This window comes from Leptopilina boulardi, unplaced genomic scaffold, assembly GCF_019393585.1.
Source record: "Leptopilina boulardi isolate dan_hultmark-lab unplaced genomic scaffold, ZJU_Lbou_2.1 LbouV2_121, whole genome shotgun sequence".
Lineage (NCBI taxonomy): Eukaryota > Metazoa > Arthropoda > Insecta > Hymenoptera > Figitidae > Leptopilina > Leptopilina boulardi.
The window spans coordinates 3876518-3895176 of NW_026137665.1; the positions used below are offsets into that span (position 1 = coordinate 3876518).

The following is an 18659-nucleotide window of genomic DNA, read 5'->3' on the forward strand; positions in this document are numbered from 1 at the left end:
CAAAAATGAGTCCAGTTTTTTCTGTGTTGTTTTCCTTAAAAGTCGAAAGTTAATATTTCTTTCAGATTCTAAAAGATCTACCCCACATGAATTTTTTTTCAGGTTGTCAACATCGAAATCGATGAGCACAAATATTTAGCATTCCGAACGAAATAGGTTAAATATATGTGATGTGCCAAAGTTTTTTTTTATTTGAGAAAGAAACTATTAAAATATTTTTAAAGGTATATGCCATATGATTTCTATAGAAAAAAAATTATATGTAATTTATTGGAATTTTATTCATGCGAAGTTTTGAAAATTTTACAAGTGTCTTAATATTCACCGAGAGTTAAAAATATTCCATTTTCTGAATGAAAGGGATTTTCTTTCTTTGGGGAAATCTTTGCAATTCTTATATTTTTCGGAGAAAGGTGAGAAAGAAAAATTTATATATATAGACCCAATTCCATCCAAATGTTCGCAGAGGGAAACAGAGAGATATCATTCGTTTGAAACAGTTTAGGCTCCTCTGGAATATAAATGAAGGCCTAGAATTCGAAAATTTCATTTAGAAGTCGAATGGACGGTTATAATGTGTAGAAAGGGTGACCTAAAGGTATACTGAAAATTTTATTATGTTGAACGAACCTACATAAAGGAACAAAAAAAATAGACCTTGAATTTTATATAAAAAAAATTCTTAGTCTTCAAATAACAAAAAAATCTTTTTAAAAAAAAATTTTATTTATAAATTTAATCTTATAAAAAGTATAAAAATAAAATGAGTTTAAAAATTGAAATTTTTTTAAGAAAAGAAATTGTTCAAATTATATATATATGTTTCCTGTTTTATCATATAGTTTTATCTAAAGATTTCCAAAGCCGATAATTTTGAATTATAAATATAATACTGTGTAATGTTTTTTATTGTTTCTCTCGTTTATATTTCAGGAAGCTTTTTAAAAACTTATCACATCACATATATAGCTTTATCACATCGTTAATCTTTAGTTATACATCGTTGAACTTTCCTAGATATTCACCTGCTATCGATTTCTTTTCTGACCCCCCACTTAAATTCTAATTTCATTTTTTTAACCTCCTTTAATGAATAATCCATGTTGAGTTATGAGAAATGGTTCAAAATTTAATTATTAACTAAAAACATAATATGCGCTCTTTCTTAATTTATTATATCAAAATTGTTAGTAATAATTATAATTGATTCTAGATAGTAAAATAAAAATTTTTTTTTTTGGAAAATCGCGTAGATACATAAAAATTATTTTCAATAAATTAAGATTTTGTAATATTTTCAAGTTATTAACTTCTGACAAAAAAAAGTTACAAACCTTATTTACTGCCGATATATTTGCTCCAGCATTTATCAGCATTTTCACAGCTTCCCGATGACCATGCCATGCAGCCATGTGTAGTGGTCGCATTCCATTCTGTACATGTTCATAATTTTAACTGACGAATGAAAAAAACCATATTGCATACTTATTTTTAATAGTACTGCCCACGAGGCAAGATTTCACATCTCGGTCTCGTTAAATATTAAAATTACGGGTATCGTTCTCGGAAATTCTATAGTCTCAGTCTCGATCTATTTACTTGTCTTGACGCGAGTTTTTTTCTTTTTTCCGTGTAACATATAATTATAAAACATAATATAATTATAATTATATAAAATATAATATAATTATAATTTAAACATATTAATAGTAATTTAATATTACAAAAATATATTCTTCATTCAGAGAATATTTTTTTTTTACAAATTTTAATACTTCCCTGATTTGCTTTTTGTTTCGAGAAAGGTGATCAATCAAATTCAAGAATTAAGGAATATATATGTGCTCAGAGTGAACTCGAGCGTGAGATGAAGATACGGTCTCTCAAGTATGAAAAATGCATTTTGCTTCAGTAAGCGATGTATTTAGCCAATAAAAATGCATTTTACATAAAGTCCGCTTTTAGCAAAGGAGATTCATATTTAACATGTAAAAAGATGGATTTTAGTGTCATACATATTATATAGAATTGCAGTTAGTCTAAATTCTAGTGTACATTATCTATATCTTTATATACATTTACATTAGGTAATTGTAGAGCTAATTTTGTAGTTTTCAACTATTCTTGAAAATAATAGAAATATATAGAATAATATAATATAGGTACAGGGTAATTAAAATATCCCGCCCCCACCCAAAATTTTTTTTTCTAAATCTGCTTTTCTTATGTTAAAAAAATAAAAAAAGTCAATTTCGAAATTTTTTTAAAAAATATATTGTATTATTAAATAAACAAATACAATATAACCAAATGTCATAAAAAATGCAACAATGTTTTAAATTTTTGACCGTAACATTGGGTCATTTATTTCGAATTTTGAAAATCTGACATTTGTTACTATTTCTAAAAAATTTTTATTTATTTTTAATTTCTTAATATTAATATATAAAAAGTAGTAATTTTTATTTACATTACAAAATGCATAAAAATTTAGTAAACAATTGTAATCATTTAAATGATTGAAATTGTCTTTGTTACTGAAAGCAAACTAACAAGAATTTAAAACGTGATGTCTGACTGAAACTGGATTTTACTACTTTATACGTTGGTTATAAGTATGTCTGACTAAAAATGTCATGTACTACTACACTTATATCAAGATAGATAAATCTGCAAGTACATGAGGCATTTCATATGAGAATACGGGGTCATGTCTCAGATTTTTCTCAAAATTCGATAAATTGTAGTGATAGTGGTGTTAAATAAGTGTACAAATTTTGAATTTGAAATTTTTAATATTTTTCGAGATATTTACAATAACAAATTTGAGCAATATTTTTTTGCTTTACTTATAACTTTTTCTCTACTAAAAATGGAGAAAAATGTAAATAATGTTTTTTACGCAAAAGATCTTAAACTTTTAGAAAAATATTAATTTTTAAACAATTTGTTAAAAAAATAAAATTTGTTTATAACTTTTAAACATGTTCTCCCTCATTTAGAAGCGCGAAAAAAATCATGAATATTGTTTGAGTAAATTGATGGTATAAATTGATGGTTAAATTTTTGAGATGGCATTATTTTTTATTTTTGAGATATTAATTAATTAACTAACAAAAGCTTGTTGGATGCAGATTTTGATAAACATTCTAATGGTGTTTTTAAAATTACTCTAATTTTATTTGTTCGTAAAAAATTTCATTTTTTATTAACTTTTGTTAGTTAATTAATTAATATCTCGAAAACAAAAAATAATGCCATCTCAAAAATTTAACCATCGATTTATTATGACTTAAACAATATTAATGATTTTTTACGCGCTTCTAAATGAGGGAGAACATGTTTAGAAGTTATAAACAAATTTTATTTTTTAAACAAATTGTTTAAAAATTAATATTTTTTTAAAAAAATAATTTTTTTCTAAAAGTTTAAGATCTTCCGCGTAAAAACATTTACAAAATTTTTCTCTATTTTTAATAGAAAAAAAGTTATAAGTAAAGCAAAAAAATATTGCTCAAATTTGTTATTGTAAATATCTCGAAAAATATTAAAAATTTCAAATTCAAAATTTGTTCACTTATTTTGCACCACTATCACTACAATTTACCGAATTTTGAGAAAAATCTGAGACATGATCCCATATTCTCATATGAAATGCCTCACATATCCCTTTCAACCAACAATTTTTTTTTATACCAGGATTAAGAGCAAATTTAAAACTAATTTATTACCATATTTAAAATTTCTATTAATTTTTAGTCATTTTCTACTAAAAATTCAGTAAAAAAAAATTACTAAATCAAATCATACCATTTTTCTAAAAATTAATGAAAATTTCCACTAAATATAATTTAGAAAATATTGATGCTAAAATAAGAAAAATTAAAAAAAAAATTCTGATTCATTACTAAAACTGCCTTTTACTGTTAATTGAGAAATTAAAAAAATTCTACAACTTCAATTTACCATATTACCATAAATACTAAAATTGACGCGCGCTATTTAAATAAGTTTTGTCTGACTATAATTTTCCTCTTTACTACTGAGGCTAAATTTACGAGAATTTAAAATCTTCTCTAAAATGGAGTTTAACTATACCCATATACTAATACCACATAAACTGCGTCTTTATTACCGAAGGTAAAATTATATAAGTATTTAAATAAAACTTTTTATCTGACTGAAACTGACTTTTATTACTTAACTTCTGTATAATACTACTCAAAGGAATAGTGGTAGGGGCGAATGTCCACAAAAATCTGTTTTGGTAAGGAGTACAAGAAAAATTAAAATAAAAAATAAATTGCGTAAGCATATAAGCAAAAAAAAAAAAAATTGAACGATTTATTGAAAAATAAAGATATGTAACATACCTTATCTATTACTTCAATATCACATTTGTACTGCATCAGCATTTCAATAATTTCTGTGTTTCCTTTCGATGCTGCCAAATGAATGGGGGCACGACCATACTGTATAAATGAATAAAAAAAAAAAAAAAATATTTCGGGTTAATTGATTTTCTCAGTACGGGAATAAAACGTGCTGTGAATTTCGAGGAAAATGAATTGTGTTTGCACAATACAGTGGAACTAAAGCTGAACAACAAAAAAGTATGTATATATACAGAAGAGAATATCCATCATTTTCTTTTTTAAAATTTTTATCTGGATATAATTATTATTATTTCTTTTTGCTACAAATATGAAAAGTATTAATTTTTTTAAAAATAAAATTATATTTTTTTTCAATTTTATGGAATATAGAAGATAATTTCTACTTTAAAAAAATAATCCGTATATAAAATATTCTATATGGGAAAATAAAAGTTTGTTTGCAATTTCAAATTTGATAAAAATAGATTTATTATACTGTTAAAGAGGATGATGGTATTAAATTTGTATGTAACTTTTTTTTTTTTTTTTAATGATGAGTGCGGATTTAGGAATATATATTGAAGAGTTGTGAGAATTTGTGGAGCTTTGTGTTGAATAAGAGGTCTTCATCAATTAAACATAGAAAATTGTGAGTGATTATGCATGCGACCCGCAAAAAATGGAATATGCAAAAAGGATTGTGACTTACATTGTTTCTGGTATCTACGTCGACAGTCTCTTTGAGCACTTTGCGAACAGAGTCCGCTTCATTTTTTATCACAGCCTCATATAGAAGATATTCATTTTTTAATTCTGTAAAAGAATATTAATCTTTATTCAATACTTGTTGATACATTTAAAGAAATTTTTTTTTTTAATTTATTTTGTCAAAAGATTTTAAATTAAAAAAATTATATAAGTATTTGGTTTTCAATTTAATAAATTTCTATTAATAATGATTCTGAAAACGCTAAAAAATTTGCAATTCGGCCGAACTATAAGTACTTTAGTGTTTCCACAGACGCATTAAATCGTGGCAGTTCAAAATTATTTCCAATTCTTCTATAGGTTATTATAAAAGGGATAAAACTTTCCTTAATAGACTTTTTCGAAGATCTGAATGAATCAGCAAATAATATTTTCGAAAAATTTTTAAACTAGGATCAAAGCGTTTGGATTTAAAATTAAACTATTTTTATAACATTAAAAGTATGTTTTTAAAAATTTTATTAACTTCCAACAATATAACTTTTGTTAGCGAAAGTGTCGCAAGTAAATTCTTCTAACTTAAAAGTAGGGGAATAGTGTCAGGGTTGAACACAGTTTTGGTTTTTTGTTTATAAATATTTTGTTTAGATAAATTCAGTCAATTGTGGTATATGGGTGGAAAGATCTACAAAAGAGGAACACTTTTGCTGTGGACCGTAAATTGATTGGTCCAAAATTAAAAAAGTTATAAACATTTAAAAAAAAATCTAGTCAGGGTTGGACTTTTCAGTCAGGGTTGGACACTTTTTGAAAATCGAAACGTATTATTGGTAAAAACGTAAAATAACATTTGTAATGTCTTTTATTCTTATTTTTTCATGTTTATCTTTACTTATTGTTTACAAATTGTAAAGCTTCATGGGTTTAAAAAAGGAATGAACTCAAATTATAAAAAATAACGCTTTATTGTTCCAAATAACTCAATGAAATGATGAACAAAATTTATACAATTTAAGTATTATTTTTCTAATATCTTTGGCACAATTTTGCACTGAAATATCAATAAAATAAAATTTATTTGTATATTTATTTATAAATTGTGTCAAATTCATAATTAATATGGGTGTCCAACCCTAACTGTATAAAGTGTCCAACCCTAACTAGAAGCATCATTTTCGAATTGGGCTAACCATAACCAGACATGTGTCGCGATTCGATTTTTCACTTTTTTTCTTCTTAAATTATGTACCTCACAATACATTTAATAAGCTTACCTTGCCGAATTCTTGCTTTTTTTACACATTTTTTAGGTTTATTCACAAGTCAAACAAAACTTTTTTTGTCTCTTCGATTGCACCGAAGTCACAGGAGACGCTACTTTTGATTCTCCAAAAATGTAATGCCACAAAAAGTTAGGTTACAATACTAGAAGATTCGTCACGTACGCACACAGGTGGCGCTAGTGTTCTTATTTAAAAAAAGCCAAGTGTCCAACCCTGACAAGTGTCCAACCCTGACACTATTCCCCTATACCTAGTTTATTTCGTTAAATTTCCCAAAAAATGAATATTCAATTTAATTTCGAGTGAAATTTCACTCCTAAATATAGCAACAACAAAAAAAGTGAAATCTCTCGAGTAATTCTTTTTCACTATATATTTTTTTTATTTTAAAAGGGAAAAAGTGAAATAAATTTTTTAAAATAAAAGTGATTTTTCGGTAGAATTTATTTTGTCGATTCAAATTAAATATTTTCAGATGGAATTAATATCATTAGATATATTATTATGTATTTGATATATTAAATTCTTTTGAATGACAATTTCAATTCGTATAGTCTATGTCATTCGTAGTCTACATGTATTTTATATATCAGAGGATTTATATTTTCTCTTTTTTTCAACCTTTGATAGAATATGTAGAGCAAATTTAATCGACTTCACAAAATAGATTGAATTAATCCCCTCTATATTTGAACATGTCTTTTTTTCTTTATGTACTTTTAGAAATAATTGTTTTTAAAAGAGATGTTTATGTATATTTAATTATCTGATATAATATTTTCATTATAATTAATCAATATGTACCTATATAATGTATATTTTTTCTTCAATTTTTTTTACCTCTGTTTTTGAAAATTTCTTTTCTCTTTTTTCGAATGCTTTTTTATATTCGAGATATTAATTAATTAATAAAAATTAATAAAAACTGGAATAATTTACAAACAATTAATTGTTATTGCAATTGTTTATTAAAAATCTATTAATCCAAAATACTTCATATTTGGTTTATTATGTGTGGAATTTCATAAGCTTTCGATTAGTAAGTTCAAAATTACGCTAACCTTAGGGGAATATATACTCAGGGTTGGACACTTCGCTTTTCTTAAAATAAGAACACAAGCGCCATCTATGCACGGACGTGTCGAAGCTTCTCGTAGTGAAACCTAACCTTTTTTTCCATTACATTTTTGGAGGATCAAAAGTAACGTCTGCTGTGACGTCAATGCATTTGTAGGAACGAAAAAAGTTTTTGTGAGCGATGTGATTAAACATAAAAAATGAATAAAGAAAACAAGAAATCGTCAAGTTAAGTTTATTGTATGTATTGTGGGGTTCATGATTGAAGAAAAAATGAAGTGAAAATTCGAATCGCGAAACATGTCTCGTTATGGTTAGCACAATTCGAAAATGTTACTTCTACTTAGGGTTGGACACTTTTATACACTCAGGGTTGAAAATTTTGTTAATTATGAATTTGAGACAATTTATAAATAAATATACAAATAAACATTGACGTACACACACACAAACAGCATATATTCTGCCAAAGGTGTTAAAAAAATAATAATAACGTTAACAATGGAAAAATGAACTTAAAAAACGTTTTCAGTAACGTTATAAATGTTATTTTATTTTTGTACTCATAATTCGCTTTGATTTTCACAAATTGTCCAACCCTGAGTATCATGTCCAACCCTGATTAGATTTTTTTTTAAACAATTTTTATTTTCACAATATAACTCAATTGATTAAATTTATTTTTTTAAAAAAGATTATAAACAAAGTCTAAACGGTGTTCAACCCTGAGTATATTCCCCTATTTTTTCAAAAATATTTCTTTTTTTATTGATTTTTAACTGATCAATATTTCAAAAAAAAGGATAATTTAATGTTTTTTTCCCTGAAAATACACATTTTAAAATTCATAAAAAATTTCAAAAACTGTAAATTTTGAAAAAAAGTGAAAAATATTTTTAATTTTCAAAAAAGGGCTGAACTTTGAATTTTTTTTTAAAAAAAAACTTTTTATACCATTCGAAAGAACAGGAAAAAATCGTTATAAAAGTATTCAGATCAATCTTATTTTATAATTGGTTACGACTTTTCAAATAATTTACTATTCACATTTTCGATGTTGGATCACGAGAAAATAAAAAAAAAAAATTTGTTTCCTTTGAAACCAAGTTAATTCAAATAATATTGACTAAAACTGACAAAAAATACGATGGACAAATATGTTTCATCGTTTATATTTTATATATAGTATATACGTTTGAAATGTCTCTGACTGCGTTATTGAAATTGATTTGAAGTAAAAATAAATTTTATACGAAATAGGAGCAACGATCGTGTCGGGTCAGTTAAATTTATTACAAAAGAGACAAGATTTGACAATGAAATATTTATACTTACTTCTATCAGTCTTGAGTTTCAGTTCTTCGTCCTCAATGGGTTCCTGGATATTTAATGTAGGAGGGATTTTAGGTTTCCTTAATTTCGTTAATTTTTTAAAACTCATTTTTTTTTGTTTACTCAAAAATTTTATCAAAAGAAGAAGAAAAAAAATTACATTATCTTTTTTTCAACGAGTACTTGATGAATTCTTTTTCGAGGAACTTGTGCATATTTCTTATATCTGAAACATATAAAATAGATATTATTAATTTTTTTAATTTCGAAGGTGATTGTTATTCTCACATAATATAGAAATTGTGATACACTTTATTTTATAAAGTGGATATTATGTAGTGAGAAAATGCAACCGACAGCTAATTTTCACGAAAATCAATCAGAATTTAGAGCTCGTTATGCATAAATTTATAAAATACATAGTAGACATTTTATTGTAAATGTTTCAGTGCCACATAATGCAGTATATACAGGATGATTTTATGTTCCTGATCCTCTAAAAAAAAATTTTATTATTTTTTTTTCGTTTTTTTAAAAAAAATAATGGAATTAAAAAAATGTAATATTATAAAAATAATGTAATTATAAAGTACTTAATAATAAAACTGAAACAATCTTTTGTTTATACTGTTCTAATTAAAAGTTGTTTACTATTTCAACTGCAGTTATATAAATTTAAATTTATAATAACATTTTCTTTTTAATGAAGAAGAATGTAAATTAAAGATAAATAATTTTTCCCATATTCTAAAAAAGAAATTTTCGTTTTATCATAGTACGATATATTTTTTTTATTATAAAATTATAAATTAATTAGGTTATGACACAATTATTTTATATGTATACTAGCAAAATTAAATGCGCGCAAGCACGCCAAATTGAGTATTTAATTATTTGTTATAAAGAAATTAAAGATTAATATTATCAACAATAACTTAATTTATTAGAATATTATTACATATTAAATGATATTAATGAAAATTATATATGTTTACAGGCCTCGGATTATACGACTTTTTTCAAAAATACGACTTTTATCGACTTATTTTAATAAAATGCGACATTTTTTTTTTACATTTGAAAAAAATGTAAATAAAATACATTTTTTTCGTATAAAATGTAGATCTTCCTCAGATCTTCTTCAATTCAATTATTTAACAAATTTTCAACTAAAATGATTCTTTACTAAATTAATTATTATTAATAATTTTAATGAAATACATCACAAATTCAATTATATCAAAATTATTTTTCAATTAAAATTTTTATGAAATTTAACAATTGTTTATAATTTAAAAAAATATCACAATAAAATTGAATTATTTTTTAAAAATTTCAATTCAAAATAAACTAAAATTCAATTATTACCCGAAATTTTAATTCAAAATCAATTAAAAATCCAATACCTAATTATCCAAAATTTTCAATTTAAAAATTAATTATTTACCAAGTTTTCAATTTAAAATGAAATAAAATTCAATTATTTTCTAAAATTTCTATTCATAATTAATTATCCAAATTTTCAATCAAAAATGAACTTAAATTAAATTATTATCCAAAATTTCAATTAAAATTCAATTATTTCCCAAAATTTTCAATTCAAAATGAACTGAAATTCAATTATTTTCCAAATTTAAAATCAAATAAAATTTAATTATTCTCGAAAATTTGAATTCAAAATTAATTGAATTTTCAATACTTTTAATTTAAAAGCATCTAAAATTTAATTATTTCTAAAATTGTCCATCGAAATTTTTTTTTTTGAAATTTAATAATTTCAATTATAACTCTAAGGAAATTCAATTATTTTTAACTATTTTAATAATATTCTTTGAAAATTCAACTATCTGAAACCATTTTTCAATTAAAAATGATTTTCAAATTATTCTATTTTGTCCGCATTTTCTAATAAATTTTTAGTGAAATCATCTAAAATTTTAATTAAAAATCACTTAAAGTTTCAATTAATTTCAAAAATCTCAATTTTAAATCTTTGAAAATTCAATTAAATTTAAAAAATGTTTTCCAAAAATTGTTTGATAAATTAGAAAATTATTTATTCGATTCTTAGAAGAAATATAAAGGAAAAGAAAATAACACTTTTTCCTTTTTTAATATAAAACAGACGACGTTTCGGTGGTCAGGTTCGCCACCATCATCAGGTCACTTTAATAAAAAATTGTTTATATAAATTACAAAACATTTTTTAAATATTAATCACAAATTAAAAAAATAAAAAACAACTTTTTCTTTTTTTTACCTAATTAAAATCAACAAATTTTCACATAACGTCAAAAAAATAAAAAATTACATTCAAATAAATAGACAAAATGCAACAAAAAATTAAAATATTTAAATCTACAAATCACCAACATATTAAGTGAAGGTGATTAGTCAAACTGACTTGAACGGTGACAATTTTCGAGATATATACAGACAATAAGGTCAATGACCCGCAATCGAAATATTATGAATTACAACCATTATTTCAATTTATTAAGCAAAGGAAAATAAGTATTGCTAAGAAACTGTATATCTTCCTTCTTGTTAATTGTGAAATTATTACATTTAATATTAATCATCTCAGAAATTAATCGTTTTTTATAAGAAGTTTCGTAATCTAAAATTTCTGCATCGTCAAAATTGAAAGAATGATTATATTCATTTTGATGTTTGTTCACCACAGAATCGAGTTTCTTATTTTTATGTTCACTAATTCTTTTTTTCAAAGTACGTTTCGATTCACCAATATAAGTAGCTGGGCAGTTATTACAATTAAATTTATACACAATATTAGTACTATCAAACTTTCTCGTCAAGTCCTTTCCCAATTTAATTACAGAGCTTAAGCTTTTTTTCACAATAGGAATAGACAGTAAATTATATTTTTTTAAAATATGAGATAATTGATAATATGTATCATTAAAAGGAATACACACTTTAGGTAATTGTTGAAAAATGCTAACAACATTATTAGATTGTTTTTTATCTATTGTTCTATAAATTAGTGAATGTTTTCGTTTTTTAATATTTTTTTGAATAAATTCCAAAGGGTAATCGTTATTCAGTAAAATTTCAAAAATTCGTTTAATATTTTCACTATGAAAAGACTTGTGAGACAATAGAATAGCTCTATCATATAAATTATAAACAATATTCTTCTTTTGCTGAATTGGATGACGTGAAAAATAATTTATTAATCTGTTAGAAGCAATTGATTTTTGATACCAATTAGTAATGAGTTGATTATTTTTCTTAATTAATGTCATATCCAAGAAATTTATTTTATTATCAACCTCCAGTTCATGAGTGAATTTTAAATTAATATTGAAGGAATTGAAAGAATTAATAAAAATTTCTACTTGATCCTTATGGACGCACAAGAGAGTGTCGTCCACATATCTAAAATAAAATTTGGGAACACAATTGTGATCATTTTTAAGTAAATTTAAACAATCAGTTTCCATATCATTCATCACAATATCCGCAAAAAATGGCGATATCGGTGAGCCCATTGGGGTGCCATAAATTTGTTTATAAACTTTCTCATTAAAAACAAAATAGGTATTATCAAAAAGAAATTTTGTACAATTAATAATGTCAACAAAAGGAATCTTACACTTATTATGAATAATACTATATCTTCTATCAAGGCTTTGAATAACTAAATCGCACGGAATATTAGTAAAAAGCGAACTAACATCAAGCGAAAGCAAAACAAAATCCTGTGGTACAGTAACATTCTTCAATTTTTCTTTTAATTCAAAGCTATTGTTTACATGAGATTTTGGTAAAGGAATTACAGTTTTTAACTCTTCGTATATAATTTTTGCCAAAAAATGAGTTGGACTATTTATAAGTGAAATAATAGGACGAAGAGGTGCATTGTCTTTATGGATTTTTGGTAAACCATAAAATTTTGCCAAAGAAGTATTAGTCATAGTTAACTGATTATTATGGTATTTGTTTTTAAGGAAATCATTATCATTTAAATTTTTTAAAATTTTATAAGTTCTTGATTGTAATTTAGACAAAACTCCTTTTGTTAAAATTTCTTTATAAGTATGTGTATCAGAAAGTAAGTCATAAGCTTTAGAAATGTAATCAGATTTTTTCATACAAACAGAAACATTACCTTTGTCTGAATTAGTAAAAAAGATATCAGGATTTTGTTTCAAAAAACTTTTGGTAGAATTTAATTTAGTGGCAAAACTTTTTTCTTCAAAGGTGACATTGTTTTTTTTCCCCGAAGGATTTGACATAATACTATTACTCACTTTTTCTCTAATCTCATTTTTGGCCTCAGAACAAATACTCAAACTCGAAACAGTACATTCTACATTTTTTATAATATTTATGGTCTCCTGTTTGGAAATACATTTATTTTTTTGGACCGTACAACTATAATTTTGTCCAAGTGAAATGACATCATGAACTTCTTGAGGAATGACAGTGTCAGTTAGATTGATCAGCCAATTTTGTTTTTTAGAATTATTATTACAGGAAGAATGTTTATTATGAAGAAGTGAATTGAATTTTTTGATAAGTTTTTGATTATAGAGTGAGTAAACAGATGAAAACTTTTTATCAGAAAAGAGGAAAAAATTATTCAATATTTCTGAGTCAATAGAAGAGTTAGAAATTTCACACTCAACGAATCGCAATCTTTTATTCAAGAAATTGAGATGAAAGTGAATATCTCTAATTTCATAATTGAGTAGAGTACGTGAATAATAAAAATTTAATTTATAAAGACTATTTTTACATGAGTTACTGTAAAATGAAATATAATTAGATCTACTACTTATATGAAGAAGATGTTGAGGGATGAGTCCATTACTCCTGCATCTTAGTAAAAATTGTCGTTTAGATGTTGTTTTTGCCAGTTGACGTTTAAGATGTGACCATGTTTTTAGAAGAAAAACGGTGTTTCTTCCATATAGTATTATTCATAATAAGTGTAAGATTCCTTTTGTTGACATTATTAATTGTACAAAATTTCTTTTTGATAATACCTATTTTGTTTTTAATGAGAAAGTTTATAAACAAATTTATGGCACCCCAATGGGCTCACCGATATCGCCATTTTTTGCGGATATTGTGATGAATGATATGGAAACTGATTGTTTAAATTTACTTAAAAATGATCACAATTGTGTTCCCAAATTTTATTTTAGATATGTGGACGACACTCTCTTGTGCGTCCATAAGGATCAAGTAGAAATTTTTATTAATTCTTTCAATTCCTTCAATATTAATTTAAAATTCACTCATGAACTGGAGGTTGATAATAAAATAAATTTCTTGGATATGACATTAATTAAGAAAAATAATCAACTCATTACTAATTGGTATCAAAAATCAATTGCTTCTAACAGATTAATAAATTATTTTTCACGTCATCCAATTCAGCAAAAGAAGAATATTGTTTATAATTTATATGATAGAGCTATTCTATTGTCTCACAAGTCTTTTCATAGTGAAAATATTAAACGAATTTTTGAAATTTTACTGAATAACGATTACCCTTTGGAATTTATTCAAAAAAATATTAAAAAACGAAAACATTCACTAATTTATAGAACAATAGATAAAAAACAATCTAATAATGTTGTTAGCATTTTTCAACAATTACCTAAAGTGTGTATTCCTTTTAATGATACATATTATCAATTATCTCATATTTTAAAAAAATATAATTTACTGTCTATTCCTATTGTGAAAAAAAGCTTAAGCTCTGTAATTAAATTGGGAAAGGACTTGACGAGAAAGTTTGATAGTACTAATATTGTGTATAAATTTAATTGTAATAACTGCCCAGCTACTTATATTGGTGAATCGAAACGTACTTTGAAAAAAAGAATTAGTGAACATAAAAATAAGAAACTCGATTCTGTGGTGAACAAACATCAAAATGAATATAATCATTCTTTCAATTTTGACGATGCAGAAATTTTAGATTACGAAACTTCTTATAAAAAACGATTAATTTCTGAGATGATTAATATTAAATGTAATAATTTCACAATTAACAAGAAGGAAGATATACAGTTTCTTAGCAATACTTATTTTCCTTTGCTTAATAAATTGAAATAATGGTTGTAATTCATAATATTTCGATTGCGGGTCATTGACCTTATTGTCTGTATATATCTCGAAAATTGTCACCGTTCAAGTCAGTTTGACTAATCACCTTCACTTAATATGTTGGTGATTTGTAGATTTAAATATTTTAATTTTTTGTTGCATTTTGTCTATTTATTTGAATGTAATTTTTTATTTTTTTGACGTTATGTGAAAATTTGTTGATTTTAATTAGGTAAAAAAAAGAAAAAGTTGTTTTTTATTTTTTTAATTTGTGATTAATATTTAAAAAATGTTTTGTAATTTATATAAACAATTTTTTATTAAAGTGACCTGATGATGGTGGCGAACCTGACCACCGAAACGTCGTCTGTTTTATATTAAAAAAGGAAAAAGTGTTATTTTCTTTTCCTTTATATTTCTTCTAAGAATCGAATAAATAATTTTCTAAACAATTGTGGAAGAATTAACTACATATTTTGTTTGATAAATTATTTTTAGTTCTGTAAAATTTAATAATTGTTTGAAAATTAACAATATCTTTTGAAATTTAATTATTTCTAAAAATTTCAACTTTAACCCTTCGAAAAGAATTATTATTAAAAAAAAATTTTTATTTAAAAATTTGTAAAATATTTTTTTTAAAATAAAAAACAAATCCACCTTTTTTTGGAATATAAATCGACTAAAACGACTTTTTGTGTCTTTAAGTTGATTCGAGGCCTGTGTTTTTATAATTAATATTTAATAGGTATTCGTTGGCCCCTGGTACCTTAAAAATAAATTTTTTTTCAAATTACTATCTTGTACGAAATTTCCTGGCGCATCTTTTTTCTCATCATAAATTTTTTGTATTTGTATACAATTTTTTAATCAATATACACACGGAAAAACTTTGTGCAAGAATCATTTCTAAATTTGTTCAGGAACTGAGGATATGAGAATAATTTAAGAAATCTTATTTATATTTTCTTTGAAAAATTCTAAGCAGTATTTCTATAAGAATTGAGGACCCCGATTCTATATGGAGACTTACGCTTGAAGCAGCCGCCTTGCGACCAGTCAGGTGATTCAAAAATGGAAAAAAATCAAATTCAAAATTCAAATTTTTTAAAAACGCTATCCCGTAGGAAATGAAAATCCGCAAAAACTTTTGCTGTTTTAGTGAAATATATCGCTGTTTCAGGTATTTTGATATTTTTAATGTTATTTGTTGTATTGTTAATACATTTAAATATTCAATTGTTATATATTTAATTATCATTGATTGTATTATTTTAAAATTTAATTGTTTTTCTTTCAAATGACATTTTATATTTTATTGACATTTAATTTAATTGTTATTAATTATTTTAAGTTTCTAAAATACTTATTAATTAATTATTTAATTGTGTTTAAATTATAACAAAGTATATGTCATTTTGGAGATCGGGAAAACACTTGATGAGCCAAATGTTTTGAACGTTCAATTGAACAAAATATTTTTTTCAATCTATAAATTATTACAAAATTATAATGTCAATGTTAAATAAAACAGTAAATTAAACTAATATTAAATTATTAACTTTTTTTTAGATATTTTAAACAATATTTTGTAATAAAATTCGTATTTAAAGAAGTTACAAAAAAATTTTGTTCATTTGAACGTTCAAAACTTTAGGCTCATAACACTTGGACTGTATTTAAAATAATCGGAAACGTTTGTAACTATGTTAACATTATTTTTATTAAACTTTTTGAAACGAATTCCGGAATCGTAATTTTAATAATTTTTCGTCTAACTTGACGACGATTCAAGTCTAACTGAACCATAATATAAGGTTCATAATATAACCATATATATAAGGTCATTCATTCACTATACAAGAGACAGAGCTCTTCTTCCAAACTATTTTTTTTTGAATTCATTAAAGTAATCAAGGTTAAAATGAATACAATGACAAACAAAATCAAAGTTAATAATACAAAATAAAATTATAAAATAAAACAAAAGATATAATAATAATTTCTAAACAAATTGTAAATATTATATTGTTAATAAACATTTTAGTTATATGCGCAAACAAATTATTTATTAATATTTATTAATATTTACGTCACGGTGACGTGACAGTTAATAATAAATAAAAATAAATAAAACACAATTCAAATGATGAAAAGAATCTCAGTTATTGTCTTCAAAGAATATAAAAATAATCATTGTCAAAGAATTTTAACAAATATTTGATATTTTTCACTTCTTTGATACTCTTAATTATAATCTTCATGTTACTTGGAAAGTAATAATGGCAAGTTTCTTAGAATGTTTAATAAGTCGATTTAAGAGGAATTTAAATGTTTTTACAGTTGGCTGGAAGGACTTTGCCTTTCAAAGCTTCTTTATTATATAGTCCGATAAATAGTCTCTCTTTCCCTCCAACTCTCTCTCTCTCTTTCTCCTTCTCTTTCTCCTTGAGTGATTTCTCTTATTTGCAAAAACAAACTGAAAAGTCTATTTCAAAGCAACTTGATTAAGTTTCTTCATTGTATTTGTTACATTATCGTGGAACAAGTAATGTGCTCCATTTGTCGAAGTTAATGGCATTATATCTGATTGCTTCGTCTCATGTTTCTTTTCACTATTTTATGAAAATTTACGAATTAATTATATAATTTGAGCTCACTTTATATTTTCATAAAAAAAAAAATTCATTTTTCATTGAAAAAAAAGTTTCAACAAAAAGGCAAATATTACACAAAAAAAAATTAAAATTTTAATGTTTAGATTAATGGAATTTTTAATTTTTGCACAATGTAGAACATGAAAGATTTTATAGTCTGTTTTTTTATAACCCAAAACTTTCATCGGAATAATTTTTTATTTTCAAAAAACGAATTTTGATGGAAGTTTGTTTTAAACAAAAGTGAAAAAGGATGTTACGTATATGTCAGTATACGGCTTCAATGTGATTTTTACAAAAGAATAAAGTAAACAAAAACATTCAACAAACATTGTGGAGAATATTCAGTTTACCTTTGACCATTTTATTTTATTTTTTCAGTTATTTTAAATATTCTCATCAGGTGTTTTCAAATTTTATTTATTTAATGTTTCTTTTATTTAGAAATAATGAAAAATTAAAGACTTTTATTTGTCAATTTTTTTTTAGTACTTTTATTTTTCTTTCTTATATTTGTAAAAATTTAACAATTTCACATGTGTATGACAATGTGTACATGTATTGAGAGTAAATAAATATACGCTCTAGATAGAAACTCGAGAGAATTTAAATCGATGCAATCGTTTATATATTTTTATTGAAAAAAAATGTCGGGTCTTTTTTCACTTTTTTTTCTGTTACAGAAATATAGGTAGTCGGCATTTCTCGTATTGTTAATCTCCTTGAATAAAAAAAAAAAAAAAAAAAAAAAATTGGAAAGAAAAAAAATAATGCAGAATTGACTATATATGACTAACTGTTGCGTTACTTTTTTTTTATTATTATTCGTGAGGCAAAGACAATGAGCATATTTTCGAGTATAGCTTCTATATAGAGCGAAAGATTTAAGTGTACTTCACTTTAACAAATAATTATTGTAAAAAATAGATAATTATTTTAAAAGATATTCACAAAGAATAATATTTTTTTAATACAATTTTTGGGATTTTTCATTTACATGAACGAAAATTTTATTTAAAATTTTTTCCAAAGATGAGTTTTTTTTTTAGAGAAAAATATTAAAGAAAGCTTATTCTTTAAAGTAAATAAATTTTTATAATTCTAATTTTCATTCTCATTTTTCTTTCTACTTGCACTGA

General features: G+C 24.1%; 1 protein-coding gene across 3 annotated transcripts in view; it reads right to left on the reverse strand.

Annotated features, from left to right (window-relative positions):
* Positions 1–18659, reverse strand: part of LOC127285653 (ankyrin repeat and death domain-containing protein 1A-like) — a 75564-nt gene that overhangs the window by 31986 nt on the left and 24919 nt on the right. For all 3 annotated transcript variants that reach the window (XM_051311783.1, XM_051311777.1, XM_051311791.1), the window contains exons 2-5: positions 8780–9002; positions 5086–5189; positions 4374–4472; positions 1335–1433 (exon numbers count right to left, since the gene is read on the reverse strand). In XM_051311783.1, coding sequence (XP_051167740.1) covers positions 1335–1433; positions 4374–4472; positions 5086–5189; positions 8780–8885 — 408 coding nt within the window. In that variant the 5' untranslated portion in view covers positions 8886–9002. The remainder of the gene's footprint in view (positions 1–1334; positions 1434–4373; positions 4473–5085; positions 5190–8779; positions 9003–18659) is intronic.